The sequence below is a fragment of the Leguminivora glycinivorella genome, chromosome 3 (genome assembly GCF_023078275.1).
Source record: "Leguminivora glycinivorella isolate SPB_JAAS2020 chromosome 3, LegGlyc_1.1, whole genome shotgun sequence".
Classification (NCBI taxonomy): domain Eukaryota; kingdom Metazoa; phylum Arthropoda; class Insecta; order Lepidoptera; family Tortricidae; genus Leguminivora; species Leguminivora glycinivorella.
The window spans coordinates 25,690,082-25,706,476 of record NC_062973.1 but is presented as its reverse complement, the minus strand read 5'-3'; the positions used below and the strand labels follow the sequence as shown (position 1 = coordinate 25,706,476).

Below are 16,395 nucleotides of genomic sequence, written 5' to 3'. Positions count from 1 at the left end.
AGAACCGTGTAGGTACTGACGTACTACAGAATAACTGATGATAACTTTTAGAAACATTCAGAGTTAAATCAAAGTAATTTGGCGGCAATGTTGGTAGCATAGACCATGAAAGTGTTAAATTAAAGTCTTCATTTCATAGAAAATGAACATTTAAAGTATTTAATACTTGCCCAGTCTGCGTTACCAACGTCGCAGCCAACTATAAGCTGGTCCAAGTCCACGCTGCGCAGTCCACAACAAAGACAGGTAAACAAAAGCCCGCTAATTAGTGCTTAAACATGACCTGTTTCCGCACTGGGTCACAAAGCTAAGCGCGTCACTTCAAAAATTCAGCATTCTGGTGCAGCAACCTTGCTCCGTTTTAATTCTGCTGACCATGAACCGAATTTCAAATGGACACTTGAGATTAATTAGGCTACTTAAAATTACGGCCGAATTTTCGTTCTCGATAAATTTTGAATTAACAGCAAAAGGGTGTAGAGTCTACACCCTGTAGACTTTCTAGTTCCAATTTTGCTGGCCCTGAACTGAATTTTAAATGCACAAATTTTTGGAGCTTAAATGAGCAAAAAGTGTGGAAATTGCAGAATTTAAAGCACTCGGTCAACGAAATGTATTTCCTTACAGAAATGTGCAATATATTTGATATCATGTACCCAATATATACAGTTAAGACTGGTGGAAACAAATTTATCAGAGAATATATTATAATTACTAGTTATGTGTGGATGGAAAGCTTCCTAAAACATGTCGTTGTTTATCTTACCTAGCCGCTACCTACCTACCCTACCCACCTAGCCGCTATCTTCTTTTAGCCATGACATTAATTTATATAACTACGCCAAAATACGAAGCTTGAAAATGATAAAAAGACAATTAAGAATTTTAAGAATTTCGGGTTAAGCTTGAAAAATGATAAAAAGACAATTAATCCTGGTACGCTGGTGAATTTAACCATGAATCCTCTTCGAAACAGGCGTGATTGTATGTATGTATGTATGTATTACAATTTCTATAGAAGTAACAGTTGTATATAGAAGTAACAGTTTCTATAGAATTTCAATACTGTGTACTTAAATAGTTTAGTTTTACAATATTTTTTGACATTTGTATATTAGAATTGACATTTAGCATGTAAACGACTTGGTGATATTACTGTAAGTTTATTATGTGACTGAATAAATGAAATGAAATAGAAGTAACAGTTTCGGAGGATTCTTCTATAGAAGTAACAGTTTTATATAATAATCTATAGAAGTACAGATGTAGCAGAGATGTAGTGCGAAAAGATTTCCCTTCGTACACTGAGAGAAAATACAACCAGTTTTCATGTTCGTTCAACAAGTTTTTTGGTTATAATAGCGCCTACGTGCTCTTTGGTTCAAACAACAAGCTACTTGTCATTTGAATCGGCAATATATTTGAATCAACAAGTCGATTTTATAAAAACAACCTGACACATATTGTTTTAAACATACGTTTGGCTGATTCAAACGGATAAACCGCAACAAGTCTAACTTGTTAAATTCACAATGCAAATTTCTCTCAGTGTATTCTTACGGAAACGTACGAACGTGTCATGCTATTTCAGTCAGTCTCATTACAACGTACTGACACTGTCTGAACTATCATGACGAACGTTTCCGTAAAAACACGAAGGAAAAGCTTTTCGCATTACATCAGTCTTGAATGATTCACGGTTCAATAGGAAACATCAACCCGAGGCATCTGTTGATCCAGTTGAGTGGTTACAGCGCTCGGTAAACTAATCGGTGGGAGGTGATGAGCAATTAATTGGTCTTGCCATTGATTTGATCTCAATCACAGCTGTTATCTCAGCGTCAATCGAAACAATGGAGGATCTGAGATAGATATGATATTATGTATGCCTAGTTGCTTCAATCAGATGATTAAGATAGAAAATTTGATTAATTGTCTTTTTTTTGTACCTACTTGCTAATTTGTTAATTCGTTTCTGTGGCAATAAAGAAATTTCAATTTCAATTTCAATTTCAATTTCAAAATTTACGTAATGCGTATTAAATATTGGTATTGGTTATCCAATGATGCATATTTGAGAGCTCTTAGAAGAATTTTGTTTTGTGTATTTTTTTGGATGTATTTTCACATAAATAGTAAATCTTATTAGTAAAAACCGGTCAAGAGCGTGTCGGGCCACGCTCAGTGTAGGGTTCCGTAGGTTTCCGTATTTTTCTCAAAAACTACTAAACCTATCAAGTTCAGCACAATTTTCCTAGAAAGTCTTTATAAAGTTCTACTTTTGTATATGATAGCAGAATATGATAGCACATAGGTTGAGAGGATGCACAGCGCAGGTGAAAATAACGCTTTTTAGAGCCTATTGTACTTCTCTGTATACTTGCAGCCTATGGGCTAACTATTCGCAAAGCTCGATCAGTGCTCTACGGGTCCAGTATAACAACGCCTTCAGGGTGCTGTTGCGGCTGCCACGCTTCTGTAGCGCGTCTGGTATGTTTGCGGACGCTCAAGTAGACGGTTTCTATGCCACATTAAGAAAGCGTGCCGCAGCAACGCGTAGCAGAGTGTTTGGCAGCAGCAACGGTATCCTGGGTGCGATAGCGGGCCGGCTTGATAGTCGCTATATGCAACACTGGTCGAACCTGCACCTCTCCCTAGCCAATTTTGAAAAATAGTATATGTATAGTAATTAGGCACTAAGGAAATTAACATAGTGGTAGTATTAGGTTTAAGTATTAACCTTGTATGGATTTTGTGGTCCGAAATAAATGATTTTTATTTTTATTTTATTTTATTTTTTATTTATTTGTGATTTTTTTCATATGTTGTAAACACAAATGGTTCAAAAGTTAGAGGGGGGGGGGACACACTTTTTCACAAAAATAATCAGTCCCCATTTTACATGTAGTACTCTAATAAAACATTTTTTTCCACTTTTTATTTTACCACTTTGTCGGTGTGATTAATGTACATATTGGTACCAAATTTCAACTTTCTAGTGCTAACGATTACTGAGATTATCCGCGGACGGACGGACGCGGATAACGTCATCGTCGCCATCAAAACAGCGTTTTGCCCTGAGAAGTTAATAAGTAATTGTTATCTTTTTAAATGCTTATAATATAACTCTGAAAGTAGGCGAAGTCCAGAATAGTTTATATGACATTTTATTCTTCTAATATGATGAGGATTACGCTGTTAAAATTATTCGGTTTCCTCATGTCACACCGTGTATACTGGGGACTGTACAGTCAACAACACAGCTGTGCCAACAAGGTGCCAAAATGTATACAGGACTTTATTGCCTAATTAATTTCCATAGAGTACCTACCTAGTCTGTTAACATTTTTTTGATGAATACTTTTGCATGTTAAATTTTATCTTGTTATTTAATGCATGTTAATTATAAGATGTAATGTTTTGAAAAGAAGTGGCCCGCCGAGTTTCTTGCCGGTCCCATAGTGGATACCCTCCCAACTGAGTGGGGACTGAAATCTTCTCGAGGCTGAGGCGTAGGGAGAGCCGGCGCAGCTTTATTTGACGTTCATATGCGCAGTGTAATATGCCTACTTGAAAAATAAATATTTCATTTTCATTTTTTTTTTACATAAAGGTATACATATTTTTGGCACTTTGTCTGTATTCACAGTTGTGTTGTTGACTGTACTTGTTGTAAGTCATTAGTATTCACGTCTCCGAGCCCATAAAGCACGCTGTCGGATCAATGCACGGAACTAAATCACTACTTTATGCTTTCGATGTTGTGCATACTAAATGTTGTTTGCGAATCTAGGATTATTGTGCTTAGGAGTTCAAGGACAAGTCAGCAATTCCCGAAAAGTTTGTACATTTGGATCACGTCTCCGATTTTGATAAAAATTGGTAGGGTGATAAAGTCCATGGTGCTGAGCAAAATCCACTAGGTTTCCCAAAATGTCCCAGGTAGTTTGTAAGAAGCTTTCCTTTTTTGTTACCGAAAATGTAAATAAATATGGTAACCAAAAAGGTTTCGTACAACTACCTGGAATATTTCGGGAAACCTAGTGGATCTTGTTTAGAATCATGGTTTCTATCAGCCTACCAATTTTTATCAAAATCGGAGACATGATCCAAATGTATAAACTTTTCGGGAATTACTCATGTAGAGTAAAGACAACTTAGACAAATAAGCTAAAAGATCCTTTCAGAGAACGATGCTCTTTATAAAGTTGATCCAATGAGCCACTAAGAATTTCCACGAATTTTAAAAGTTTTCGTAAAATGACTTTTATTAATTTCTAAGACTTCTTACAGTTACTTTAGATTTTTATTATGTCATTTGGAAGAGGTTAAGTTTTAAGTTTTGTTTATCCTGTCATCATTACTTATTTCGTATTTTTTTATCAAATTGAATAGTAATCCCTTAATTTCAACTGGAATCTTCCACTATATCAAATACGAGTATACTAAAATATTGAGTTGAAATTTACATTTCTTAGATGCACCTAGACACCTGGGTATGAGTGGGTAGCAATAGCAGTAACACTGTCATTTTCTTATCAATATCGCGATTTTTCTAAAGAAATGACAACTATCCCAAGTATTCGTTTTCATGTATTCTGAAAAGTTCCGTTAGCAGCGGGACAGTGCCCAAGCTACCGGTGGTTAGGGCTGCAGAGAGAGGAACCGTCGGACTATCCGCGCCATATCCAAAATATTTTTTGCATCTGACCCTTGATCCAGTCACCTATTAGCGACAGTTTCTCTAGATGTTGGTCGTTAGTCATTATTATTACCATTAATTAACCGTTCTTAATTTATAAAATCCTTATTATCTGGGTTCGAATCCCGTTAAGGGCATTTATTTGTGTGATGATCACCACATATATTTGTTCCTGTCATGGATGTTTTCTATGTATATAAGTATATATTTATCTATTTAAGTATGTATATAGTCGCTTAGCACCCATACTACAAGCTTTGCTTAGTTTGGGGCTTAGTTTATTTGTGTAAGGTGTCCCCAATATTTATTTATTTGTTTCCCCAGATGGATAGCCGTGACGCAGTTCCAAGCAACGGACGCCCGCCGCGCGTTCCCTTGTTGGGACGAACCAGCCCTAAAAGCCCGGTTTACTATCAGCATCGCTCGTCCAAGGAACATGACATCAGTGTCTAATATGAACAGCGTTGGGTCGCAACCACAGTGAGTAGAATTATGAAATGAATAAACCATGTTATAGCATCAAATAACGGCCCCAAAGGCTCGCTTTACTGTTAGCATCGTTCGGCCAAGGAATATGACATCTGTGATTAAGACGCTACAGGAGCGAAAATGCTAAAATGGAAAGGAGACCTCTTTTCAATTTGGGAATTTAAGTTAAATAATACTAGTGTTTTTAACTAGATTTATTGAAAACAAAATTGTCCATTCAGAACAACTCAGTTAAAAGATATTGCGATTTTTTTTTATCGAGGTTCCGCTCTCGACTGTTTCGTCCTTCAAAACATAATCAATCTTAATGAAATTTGAGAATCTGAATTACAATAAAATAATCTGTGTCGGACCGTTTAGTTTTTTTGGCTAATTGTTACCAATTTTGAATACCACACCTTTTTTGCCCGATTTTGGAAATTTTTGATGGGCTCTAGCTTCTTTAAAAATAATAATATCAAAAAAATCAAAACGGTCCGTCACAGATAAAAATAATAATAATCTGTGTTGAAAAAAACCATTGCTTTATCTTCAAAAACCAGGGAGGAAATAGTCGAGAGCGTTTGTATGGAAAATTAACCCCTCCTGTATCGTCTTAAATTAATATTAACAGCATTGGATCATAACCACAGTTACACAGTGAGTATGAAACGTATAGACCATGTTATAGCATCAAACAACGGCCCCAAAGGCTCGCTTTACTATTAGCATCGCTCGTCCAAGGATTATGACATTTGTGATTAATATCAACAGCATTGGATCATAACCACAGTTCCACAGTCAGTAGCATTATGAAACGTATAGACCATGTTATAGCATCAAACAACAGCCCTCAAGGCTCGGTTTACCATGAGCATCGCTCGTCCAAGGAACATGACATTACGACGTCCAAGGATCACAGCCAAATTAATAAAGTCCATGTAAACACCAATCAACAGCTCTCAAGGCTTTAGCATCGCTCGGCTAATATTGACCACAGACGTCATGCTAGGTACGTCTGTGGCCGATCATCATCATTCTTTCAGCCATTAATCGCCCACTGCTGAGCATAGGCCTCCCTTCTTGTACATACGCCACTTATCCCGGTCCTGGGCTAATCTCATCCAGAAGTGCCCGCAGTTTTTCGAATGTCGTCCACCCAACGACCCAACGGATGCCCGCTTCTTACATCCGATAGCGGCCACCATTCTGTCAACATTTTGGTCCACCTGCCATCACTGTCGCCGATATGAACAGTTAATGTCTCGGAGTAACAGTGTATAAGGTCGATGTTTATCCGAGGTTAATATTAGAGGGTCAACTTAAAAGGAACTATCCTTCAGGACGTCAAGAAAATTGTTGATGTCTACAAAATGTCATCTTTAAGCAAATATTTTCACTATTCCGGATTATTGATGATTAATTTACAATGGTATACTCAAGACCTAACTATATTCGCTATATCATTACAATGCATTTATTTATCAATCAATTATTATCGTAAAGATAATCGATAAGCCGAAATGGTAATCCTTCATAAAAATAAGTACAACTTATTTCTACTAGATGTCGCTAATGTGACTAACTAAGTACCGTATTTTACTTTAATTCTTTACTCATTAACTTTGGTTGTAATGATAAATACTAGAGATGATTCTAATACAAGTAGGTAGTTAATCATAACAAAGATTTTTACATATACAATACTGTATCCCATAGGTAAGCAGAGCACATTAAAGCTTCAGTGCCACTCTTGGCAAATAAGGGGTTGAAAGAAAACGAAACTGTGACATTGCAGTGACAGGTTGAGCCTCTTTTAACCCTATCCCATAGTCGCCTTGTAAACCCATCAAGGGGTGGTGAAATTCTTAACCCGTCACCACACAGGCACCACAGCCAAAGATTTTACTATCATAAAAATCAATGAAAACTACGTATTCCTTTGATCATTTATAACCTATAACATCTAAATATAGTATGTTTGATGAATCACTAAATGTTCCTGGATATGTTCCAGTTGGAAAGGAAAAGTTATGCATTTGCTATGATTGTGATTGATATGAACCAGACGGTGCAATCGAGCGATCGATCTTCCGCGGCCGAGAGTGATAAAAATATTTTATTGCATTTTATTAATACACGATCGAAAAAGCTACTAGTTTTGAGAACTCGGAATTTTAAAGATTCATTTTTGACCGCCTAGGTAGATAATTTTCCAATGTAGTTTTAGATAAATTGACAGCTGCCGTGCCGGCCCAAGCTCGTGAAACAGTTATAACTATTCGGATTTTAGTCATTCAAATTGAGTTAGATATGGATCAGATCAGTCGGTTTTAAACACGACATTTATTAAATCAAATAGTAAATTACGATACAAGTACGGAAAAAAGGAATTTGGAAACAAGTGGCGATAAATTAAAACATGACCGAAGGGAGTGTTTTAAATCGCAGATAACATCTCGCTCGAATCTAGAGCAGAGCCCAACTGGGGAAGTACCTCCGCCTTACAGAAGACCGCAGCCAAATAGCACTAGACCCTACTCATAGTGTTGTGTTCCTGCCGGTGAGTAAGGCTGTCAGAGCTCAATGAGTGGGCGGTGTGCTGGTGACGGAAGGACCTACGGAACTAATTTGTTCCGTCTATTAATTGTCCTTTGAGTCGTCGGCAACCCGAACCCTCCTTGGAACTTGTACACTCCTTTTTGCTGTGTAGTTACTTAACATAGCAAAAGGGAGTGTACACGTCAGTGGCGTGGCGTGAAAGTTTTCGTTGTTAAAGCCGGAGGGGTTTTCGGGATCTGTTTTGTATATCAACTTCTACAGACACTGGGGAATTTTAGGGAACCCGTAGGGAATCGAGTAGTATCGACGCCCCGCCACTGGTACACGTTTTAATGGGTTGGCAACGCACATGTGACACTCTTTGAGTTGCAGGCATAGGTTACGGTGACCGCTTTCCATCAGGCGGACCGTATGCTTGTTTGCCTCCGACGTAGTATAAAAAATAACCTAACCACAAAATTAAAATTTTGAAAAAACCCCCGACAGCGACACAGTAGACCGATTTTCATGAAACATGGCTAAGAACACTCCCGACTAATTCAGCTTTCAGACAAAAAAAAACTAAATCTAAATCGGTTCATCCGTTCGGGAGCTATGATGCCACAGACAGACACACTCACAAATAGACAAACAGACAGACAGACAGACACGTCAAACTTATAACACCCCGTCGTTTTTCCGTCGGGGGTTAAAAATCTACATATTTTTGGTGCCTGCACATCGTGCATATTTCTGACTGTCATAAATAAATGTCTTTCATCTTTATTTCCAGCGACTCCCTCAAGGATTACACCTGGGACCACTACGCCGAATCCCTCCCGATGTCAACCTACCTCGTTGCCTTCGCCGTCACCGACTTCGGCAAGAAAAGCGACAGCAATTTCACCGTCTGGGCCCGAAAAGAAGCGTTGCAATCAGCCTCTTACGCCCTGGAGATAGGCCCGAAGATCCTGCGGTACTTGGAGGATTATTATAAGATTAAATTCCCGCTGCCGAAGATAGATATGATTGCGTTGCCGGATTTCAAGGCCGGCGCTATGGAGAATTGGGGGCTTTTGACCTTCAGGTGAGTGTTTTGAATGAATCACGGTTAATACATACTTACTCAAACTTTATTTAGGGTGGTTACCTTTTTAGGGTTCCGTAGTCAACTAGGAACCCTTATAGTTTCGCCATGTCTGTCTGTCCGTCTGTCCGTCTGTCCGTCCGTCCGTCCGTCCGTCCGTCCGTCCGTCCGTCCGCGGATAATCTCAGTAACCGTAATCACTAGAAAGCTGAAATTTGATACCAATATGTATATCAATCACGCCGACAAAGTGCAAAAATAAAAAATGGAAAAAAATGTTTTATTAGGGTACCCTCCCTACATGTAAAGTGGGGGCTGATATTTTTTTTCATTCCAACTCCAACGTGTGATATATTGTTGGATAGGTATTTAAAAATGAATAAGGGTTTACTAAGATCGTTTTTTGATAATATTAATATTTTCGGAAATAATCGCTCCTAAAGGAAAAAAAAGTGCGTCCCCCCCCCTCTAACTTTTGAACCATATGTTTAAAAAATATGAAAAAAATAACAAAAGTAGAACTTTATAAATACTTTCTAGGAAAATTATTTTGAACTAGATAGGTTCAGTAGTTTTCGAGAAAAATACGAAAAACTACTGAACCCTACACTGAGCGTGGCCCGACACGCTCTTGGCCGGTTTTTTGTTTTTTATCTCGCTTCCGACATTTACGCAATTAGTTACTTACAATATAAATACATCATGGTTACGAACTTACGATAACCTAACCACAAAATTAAAATTTTGAAAAAACCCCCGACTGCGACATAGTTGACCGATTTTCATGAAACATGGCTAAGAACACTCCCGACTAACTCAGCTTTCAGGCAAAAAAAACTAAAACTAAATCAGGTCATCCGTTCGGGAGCTACGATGCCACAGACAGACACACACACACAGACAGACAGACAGACAGACAGACAGACAGACAGACAGACAGGTGGACGGACAGGCAGACAGACAGACACGTTTAACTTATAACACCCCTCCGATTTTGCGTCGGGGGTTAAAAAACAAAAGATAGCGGATGGGATAAAAACAAAAAGTATCTACGGTCTATATAAAGTCAATATGGCCCCGTAGTCGAATGGCATTACGCCGCTGGCTCTGTGCCAATACGCAAGCGCGATAGAGATAGATATCTACTAGCGCTTCGTTTCGTAGCCGAATGGCAGGCCCCGTAGCCGAATGGCATTTCTCCGACGCCAAACGAAAGCGATACGCCGCTGGCTCTGTCGCGCCAATACGCAAGCGCGATAGAGATAGATATCTACTAGCGCTTCGTTTCGTGAGCGTTTCGTGAGCGATTGTGCCATTCGGCTAGCCACCCTGGTCTGTAGGCCTAGCACGACTGCCGCGAGAGTATGTCGCCGCGAGATAGACTACCCGTCCTTATGTCATTAATACAGTTAGAAGAAGACGTGTGATCTATCTCGCGGCGACATACTCCCGCGGCCATCATGTGCTAGGCCTACAGGTGAGTATTTGAATAAATGGATAAACTAACTAGAAATCGCATTCAGAATTCTAATATGCCCATACTTACTTAAAGTTGTCTGCAAGAGATCGCTCTTTAACGATAAGACCGCCTGTTGTCTACCATAGTAATTAAAGTTATGTGTTTTTTTTATGTCATCTTGTTAAAATATTGGTGAGCAATAAAGTATATTTGTATTGTACTTGTATTGTACTTTACGGGCTAATACAGACCAATCAGTGAAAAACTTTTGGTAAATAAAAAAAGCCACTTTAGAAGCTCTACTTGCTTTTCCTTCTGTAATTGATGATGATGATGATGTGATCCTGTTACCCCTCAGAATGGACATAGGGTTCTTAGAATAATCTTCAACTTTCCACGATCCTGGGCCACTACTTCCAAATCCTTCCAGCCTAGTCCACTTGCGCCAGCCTCCTTCACCACTGACCACCTCCACGTGGTACAAGGCAGTCCCGACCGTCTACTGCCAGGTGATTCCCAGCAGAGACCCTGCTTGGACAGGTGGTTGTCTGCTCTGCGTAGCACGTGCCCTATCCATCGCCATTTCCGTGCGCGTATTTCCTAGCCTATGGGTTTTTGTCTTATCTATACCTAGTCCAAATCAACTTATCTTTGAATTCAACACTTTTTTCAATTTTGGCGATAAATATAATAAATCATTTGTAATTAATTAATATTATGTACGCATCATTAAAAAAAGTAATTAAATTATATCTGCAGTCTAGACTAGATAATGGTATTATGGTGACATTTCACATTCCTACGTATTTATAGTAAGTACCTAAGTAATTTTAATGCCTATGTGATTATCATACATCTAAGTAAATTCGTTAATTTCGTTATACTATATACCTAGACAATTAATAATAAAGAGACTGAAACGACTCCACAGTCAAACTAGCTAAGTTTTATGGAGCATAGCATCGTCATTATGTTGTACTGTACTTCATGTTTTTAATAAATAAATAAATGAAATAATAGACTGGAGTAGAATATTTGATGTATTAATAGCTAAAAAACTTTAAACTGATTGTTCTCAAATTCCGTGAATCTATGTCTGTATCTATAACATCAGTTGGGCCTTTTACGTGTTACCACCGTCGTATGAAAGAAAAAATCATAAAACACTTATGTTACCTATTGCTAACAGAACCCTCCCGTCCCTCCCCATTCGAAGTCGGTTCAAAAATATTCCATTCGATAACAAGATCTAGTTCAAGGACTTCGCCTGAACTTTTCCCATCTTCTACGTGATTTAATTACCATATCGTACGAGACGAAATGTAGACGTATTTTTGCTTGTTTTGTTGTAGAATTGTACTTACCTAGTTTTACGTTGATTGTACATGTAATTTATGATTTAGCGTTGTGTAATAAGTACCTATTACCTATGTGCATACATCATGTAAATAATTACTCTTTTTTAGAGTTCCAGGGAAACTACTGGACCGATTTACTTGAAATTTGGTACACATACGTAAACCGTAGATAACTCTATATCTATACTATACTATTCAATAAACTCTATGTTGTTACCATGTACGGAATACGGAACCCTCGGTGGACGAGTCCGACTCGCACTTGGCCGGTTTTTTTAACCGAGGAATGGTAGGATACACAGAGAACCTCCTATAGAGTGGCAGTCTTGTATATTTGGTTCGCGATACGAGTCACCAGTGTTTGGGGTGCGAGGAGCGGGCGGGGAATGTGTTAAGCGCGCTGTGATTGGCCGTTTCAAGGACGGCGGGCAGTCGCGCCAGATGAAAAGGGACAGAAGTATGACTGTCCCTCTACTGACGCGTAAGTGGCCAATGTAAGTTGACCTATGAATAAATTATAAATATGACTTATTTGTGGAATGTAATGCCGTCTGTTTTTAAATTTGAGCTTCTTGTTACCTTTCCACACCATTTCACACTACAGGTGGACATCTTTAAGGCATCAAAATACCCTTTTCCAATTTTTTTGTGCGAAAAACACGCGCTGCTTTCGGGTCTGTTACTTGGTCGATACTGATCGGGCACGGCGAGCGCCCGCGCTTATATCAGTGCAAATACTAGGAAGGCTGGCGACCGCGAGTCGTCTTGTAATAGATGTCTATAGGGGTTGGTCTGTGGTAGGATAACAGTCAATTTTGTAAAAAACTACTGTCTTAATTCGGACACCATTCTTCCAAGAGCTGTCGGCGCCTTGGCAAAAATCAAGATGTCGCGGAAAAGTAACATTCGTGTAAAATTTCAGGCGTATTCAGATAGGCATTTCAGATCTATACATATACGTTTACCTAACGAATGATTACAATCAAAATACATCTGTTTGACGAAGAAAATAACGCGCGTTTGTTTTTAAAATGTACGTTTCCATAATGATCAATACAAATTATATTACAATTTTAATTCAACTGCGTTTAACTTACTTATTCTAAAACTTGTAGTTTAAAAATGTAACTAAAGACATTGTATGTATATAATTCGTTTTCTTTTAATACCCAAAACATAACCTAACCACAAAATTAAAATTTTGAAAAAACCCCCGACCGCGACCGAGTGGACCGATTTTCATGAAACATGGCTAAGAACACTCCCGACTAACTCAGCTTTCAGACAAAAAAAACTAAATCAAAATCGGTTCATCCGTTCGAGAGCTACGATGCCACAGACAGACACACACACAGACAGACAGACAGACAAACAGACAGACAGACAGACAGACAGACAGACAGACAGACAGACAGACACGTCAAACTTATAACACCCCTTCGTTTTTGCGTCGGGGGTTAAAAATTGAAACCGAAAGAACCGAAACCAGAGCAAAACTGTCCCAACAGTATCTTAGGCTACTTGCCCCCTAGTCAAATCAGCTTCATTTAAAGAATTGTCAAAACGAATTTGAATGTCTTGCTAATATGGAATTATTATGAATCGAATTGAGTGACGTCACGGTCAACTCGGTTACTTTATATATTTATACCTGACTTATTAAATAGAAATTGGATTTAAAAATAACTTCTATTCATGTTTTTCTTATAATTATCTGATGCTTTATTTCGTGCATGGTATAAAATATTTTATTTTAACTACAGTCAAGTTCCCTATTCATCAAAATTAGACGATAGCAATATATAATATGGTATCCACGTCACGACTAGTGACTGTCACTCGCAAATCAAATAGAACCCCTGTCTAACGAACGACGAGCGGGCGCGAATCGTCAGAGCCGAAGGGCGGCCGACACTTCATTAGGAGAGCCATCTATCATGTCACCTCTTATTGGGGTGGTGTGGTACAAGTCACAGGAAAAGATCGTTTAGAATAATTTATACTTACTAGAATTTGTAGTTAAGAGCAGATATTACGGTGGTTGACGACGTCATGAATGTGATCGTGTGTAGGGATAGCAATATACTTACTTAGGTTTTGAAATATTGTCAGTATTGACATGTCATACTTTTATAGACGATAAAATCTGTTCGAATAGGTTTAAAATCGATCTCTTAAGGGAACATTCATATCAGCCCTTTATCGCCCACTACTGAAAATAGGCCTCTCTTCTAGTACGCCACTTGTCCCGGTCCTGAGCTAATCTCATCCAGTTGTGACCCGTAATTTTCCGGATGTCATCCACCCAATGAGCTAACGGATGCCAACCGCTTCTTACATCTGTAAGCGGTCACCATTCCGTTACCATTTTAGGTAGTTCATCTGCCATCACTCTGCCTAGAAACATGTCCCGCCCAACTTCATTTTAGTTTGGTAATGACGAAACCCACGTCTTGCACCTTGGTGCGACGACGGATCCCGGCATTCCTCACCCGATCTTGAATCTTGATGGCACGCTCCATTGCTCTCTGTGCAACTCGGTGTGTTGGAACATTATTATGTACCTTGTGGTTTACGTCGGTTTAAGAGGGTGATAAGATTATGATCATGGATCGGATAAAAGACCGTAATTTAAAACATTTTACCTTATGATTCAATTTGATGTGATATATGGACATGTTGTGTCAGTCTGAAAAATTATGTTTCTGTTTGAAGAATCATCAGGGATCTTACTCGACGAGTGTTTTTATTATCAATACAACCAATAGTTTCCGCGCAACGCTTGTACCACAATGCAATATAAACCACTAGGTACACAATAATCTTCCCATATGAGTTCGATCTGCAAATATCGCTCGACATGTTACCCCCTTGTAATCCTTAGTTTACGATGTGTGTAGATCGCTCAAACATTTGCACATCTAAATACTCTCATGTAGGAATCAGCCCCTCTTCTTTATACTATATGGAAGTTCGGTAATCTACTTCACGACCCAAAAATCTATGATAATTTTTGCCCGCTGATCACCCGTCGCCTATACCACATCGAAATTCAGAACGCAATATAGACCACAATACAATCTATTCACATTTATTTCGATCGACAAATATCTCTCGCTCGACATTCAGTCACACCCCCTGTAATCTATGGTTTACGATGTGTACAACTGTTACAATAACACTTTTTGTGAGTCTTTGAATGTGTTAATGTTAATTTGGTGTAAGATTTTTTTCTGTATGAAAAACTATAGGAGCTTCTAAGGGTGCATCGGTTAATAACTAGAACTGTTTTGATTGGATTTGTTTTATTAGGTTCAACTTCAAGTATACAATAATGTTAAAAGTTTTACCTCTTAGGTATTGAATTAATGATGCTGATGTAAAATTCCCATTTAATTATTGCATCTAGATTAACAATCGTAAATATTTATTAATCTTTATTCAAATACATAATATTATTGGTGTCAATGATATAAAATGTAAAATTAAATTAAATCAATACAAATCAGGTAGGTCATACACTAAAACTAAAATTGACAATTGAAAAGAATTCGCGGATCGAGATGTCAGATTCCTTGAAAAGTCACATGACCATACACAATTTTTTAGTCTCGATTGGTGTATTCTTTCATCAATTATCATCTTAGCCATGTCTGAAGGACAAGCAAGAGCAATTCTCAAGACCTTGAAAACAATTTTCAAGACTTGCCCGGACAAAATATCAGTACCTAACTCACTTGGCGCGATGACCTAAAATTATTCTTTTTTATTATTATTATGGACTGATTGGTGATTGACCCTAATCACACCTGATGGAAAGTTAAGGCAGAGTCTAAGACGGAGCTCACAGATTCAGTAATATCCTATTCACTCTTGCTTTAAAGAGACCGATTTCGTTTTTGTCCTCCAACATTCAGCACACCACTTAACGATAGTCTTTTTTTCCAGAGAAATCGCCATGCTATACGATAGCAGCAACTCGCCAACGACAGCCAAAGCGCGCGTCGCAGCAGTAGTGGCTCATGAAATAGCTCACCAGTGGTTCGGGAATCTGGTGACGCCAGCCTGGTGGTCGGATATCTGGCTGAATGAGGGCTTCGCGTCTTACGTGGAATACGTCGCTGTTGATGCTGTAAGTAATACTTTTGTTTAGAAGATGTTTTAAAGGTTATGTTCTGCAGTAGTAGCTCATCAGATCGCTCACCAGTGGTTCCGGAATCTGGTGCCGCCCGCCGGTTACGTGGAGTACGTCGCTGTAGATGCTGTGAGTACCTAACTACCTAATCCTCATGTCTAGAAGATAAGTTTCAAAGGTGCTGCAGAAGTTTTCCACAAAATCATCAGCGGTTCGGTTATCTGGCTGAATGAGCTTTGCATCTTACGTGGAGTGGAGTATGTCGCTGTAGATGCTGTGAGTAATCCTTATATATACGGCAGATAAAAGGTCTTAAGTTCTAGTATCATTCTAGTCAAGTTTAAGACAGCGGCAACTCGCCATCGACAGCATAGATCTTAATTGGTTATGAGATCGCCCACCAGTGGTTAGGGAATCTGGTGACGCCAGCCTGGTGGTTCTTAGTTTTCCATAGTCTACGAGAGCAGCAACCAGCCGGCCTGGTCATAGTCTTGATGAATACAAAGTTTCATTTACCTCTGCACTTTTGAGTAACAAAAGCGCATTGTCAGCCAATGCGCTTTTGTCCGACACTGTATCACGTGCAGAATTTGCTCGCCCTTTCATTATAAAGGGAATAAAGGTGGGAAGACAAAGTGACCTATT

At 38.8% G+C, this 16,395-nt stretch overlaps 1 protein-coding gene across 1 annotated transcript in view; it reads left to right on the top strand.

Moving 5' to 3' along the window:
* Window positions 1–16,395, top strand: part of LOC125242766 (aminopeptidase N) — a 79,356-nt gene that overhangs the window by 41,510 nt on the left and 21,451 nt on the right. The window contains exons 3-5 of the mRNA XM_048151700.1: window positions 5,027–5,182; window positions 8,505–8,798; window positions 15,564–15,747. Of these exons, the coding sequence (XP_048007657.1) occupies window positions 5,027–5,182; window positions 8,505–8,798; window positions 15,564–15,747 (634 nt within the window). The remainder of the gene's footprint in view (window positions 1–5,026; window positions 5,183–8,504; window positions 8,799–15,563; window positions 15,748–16,395) is intronic.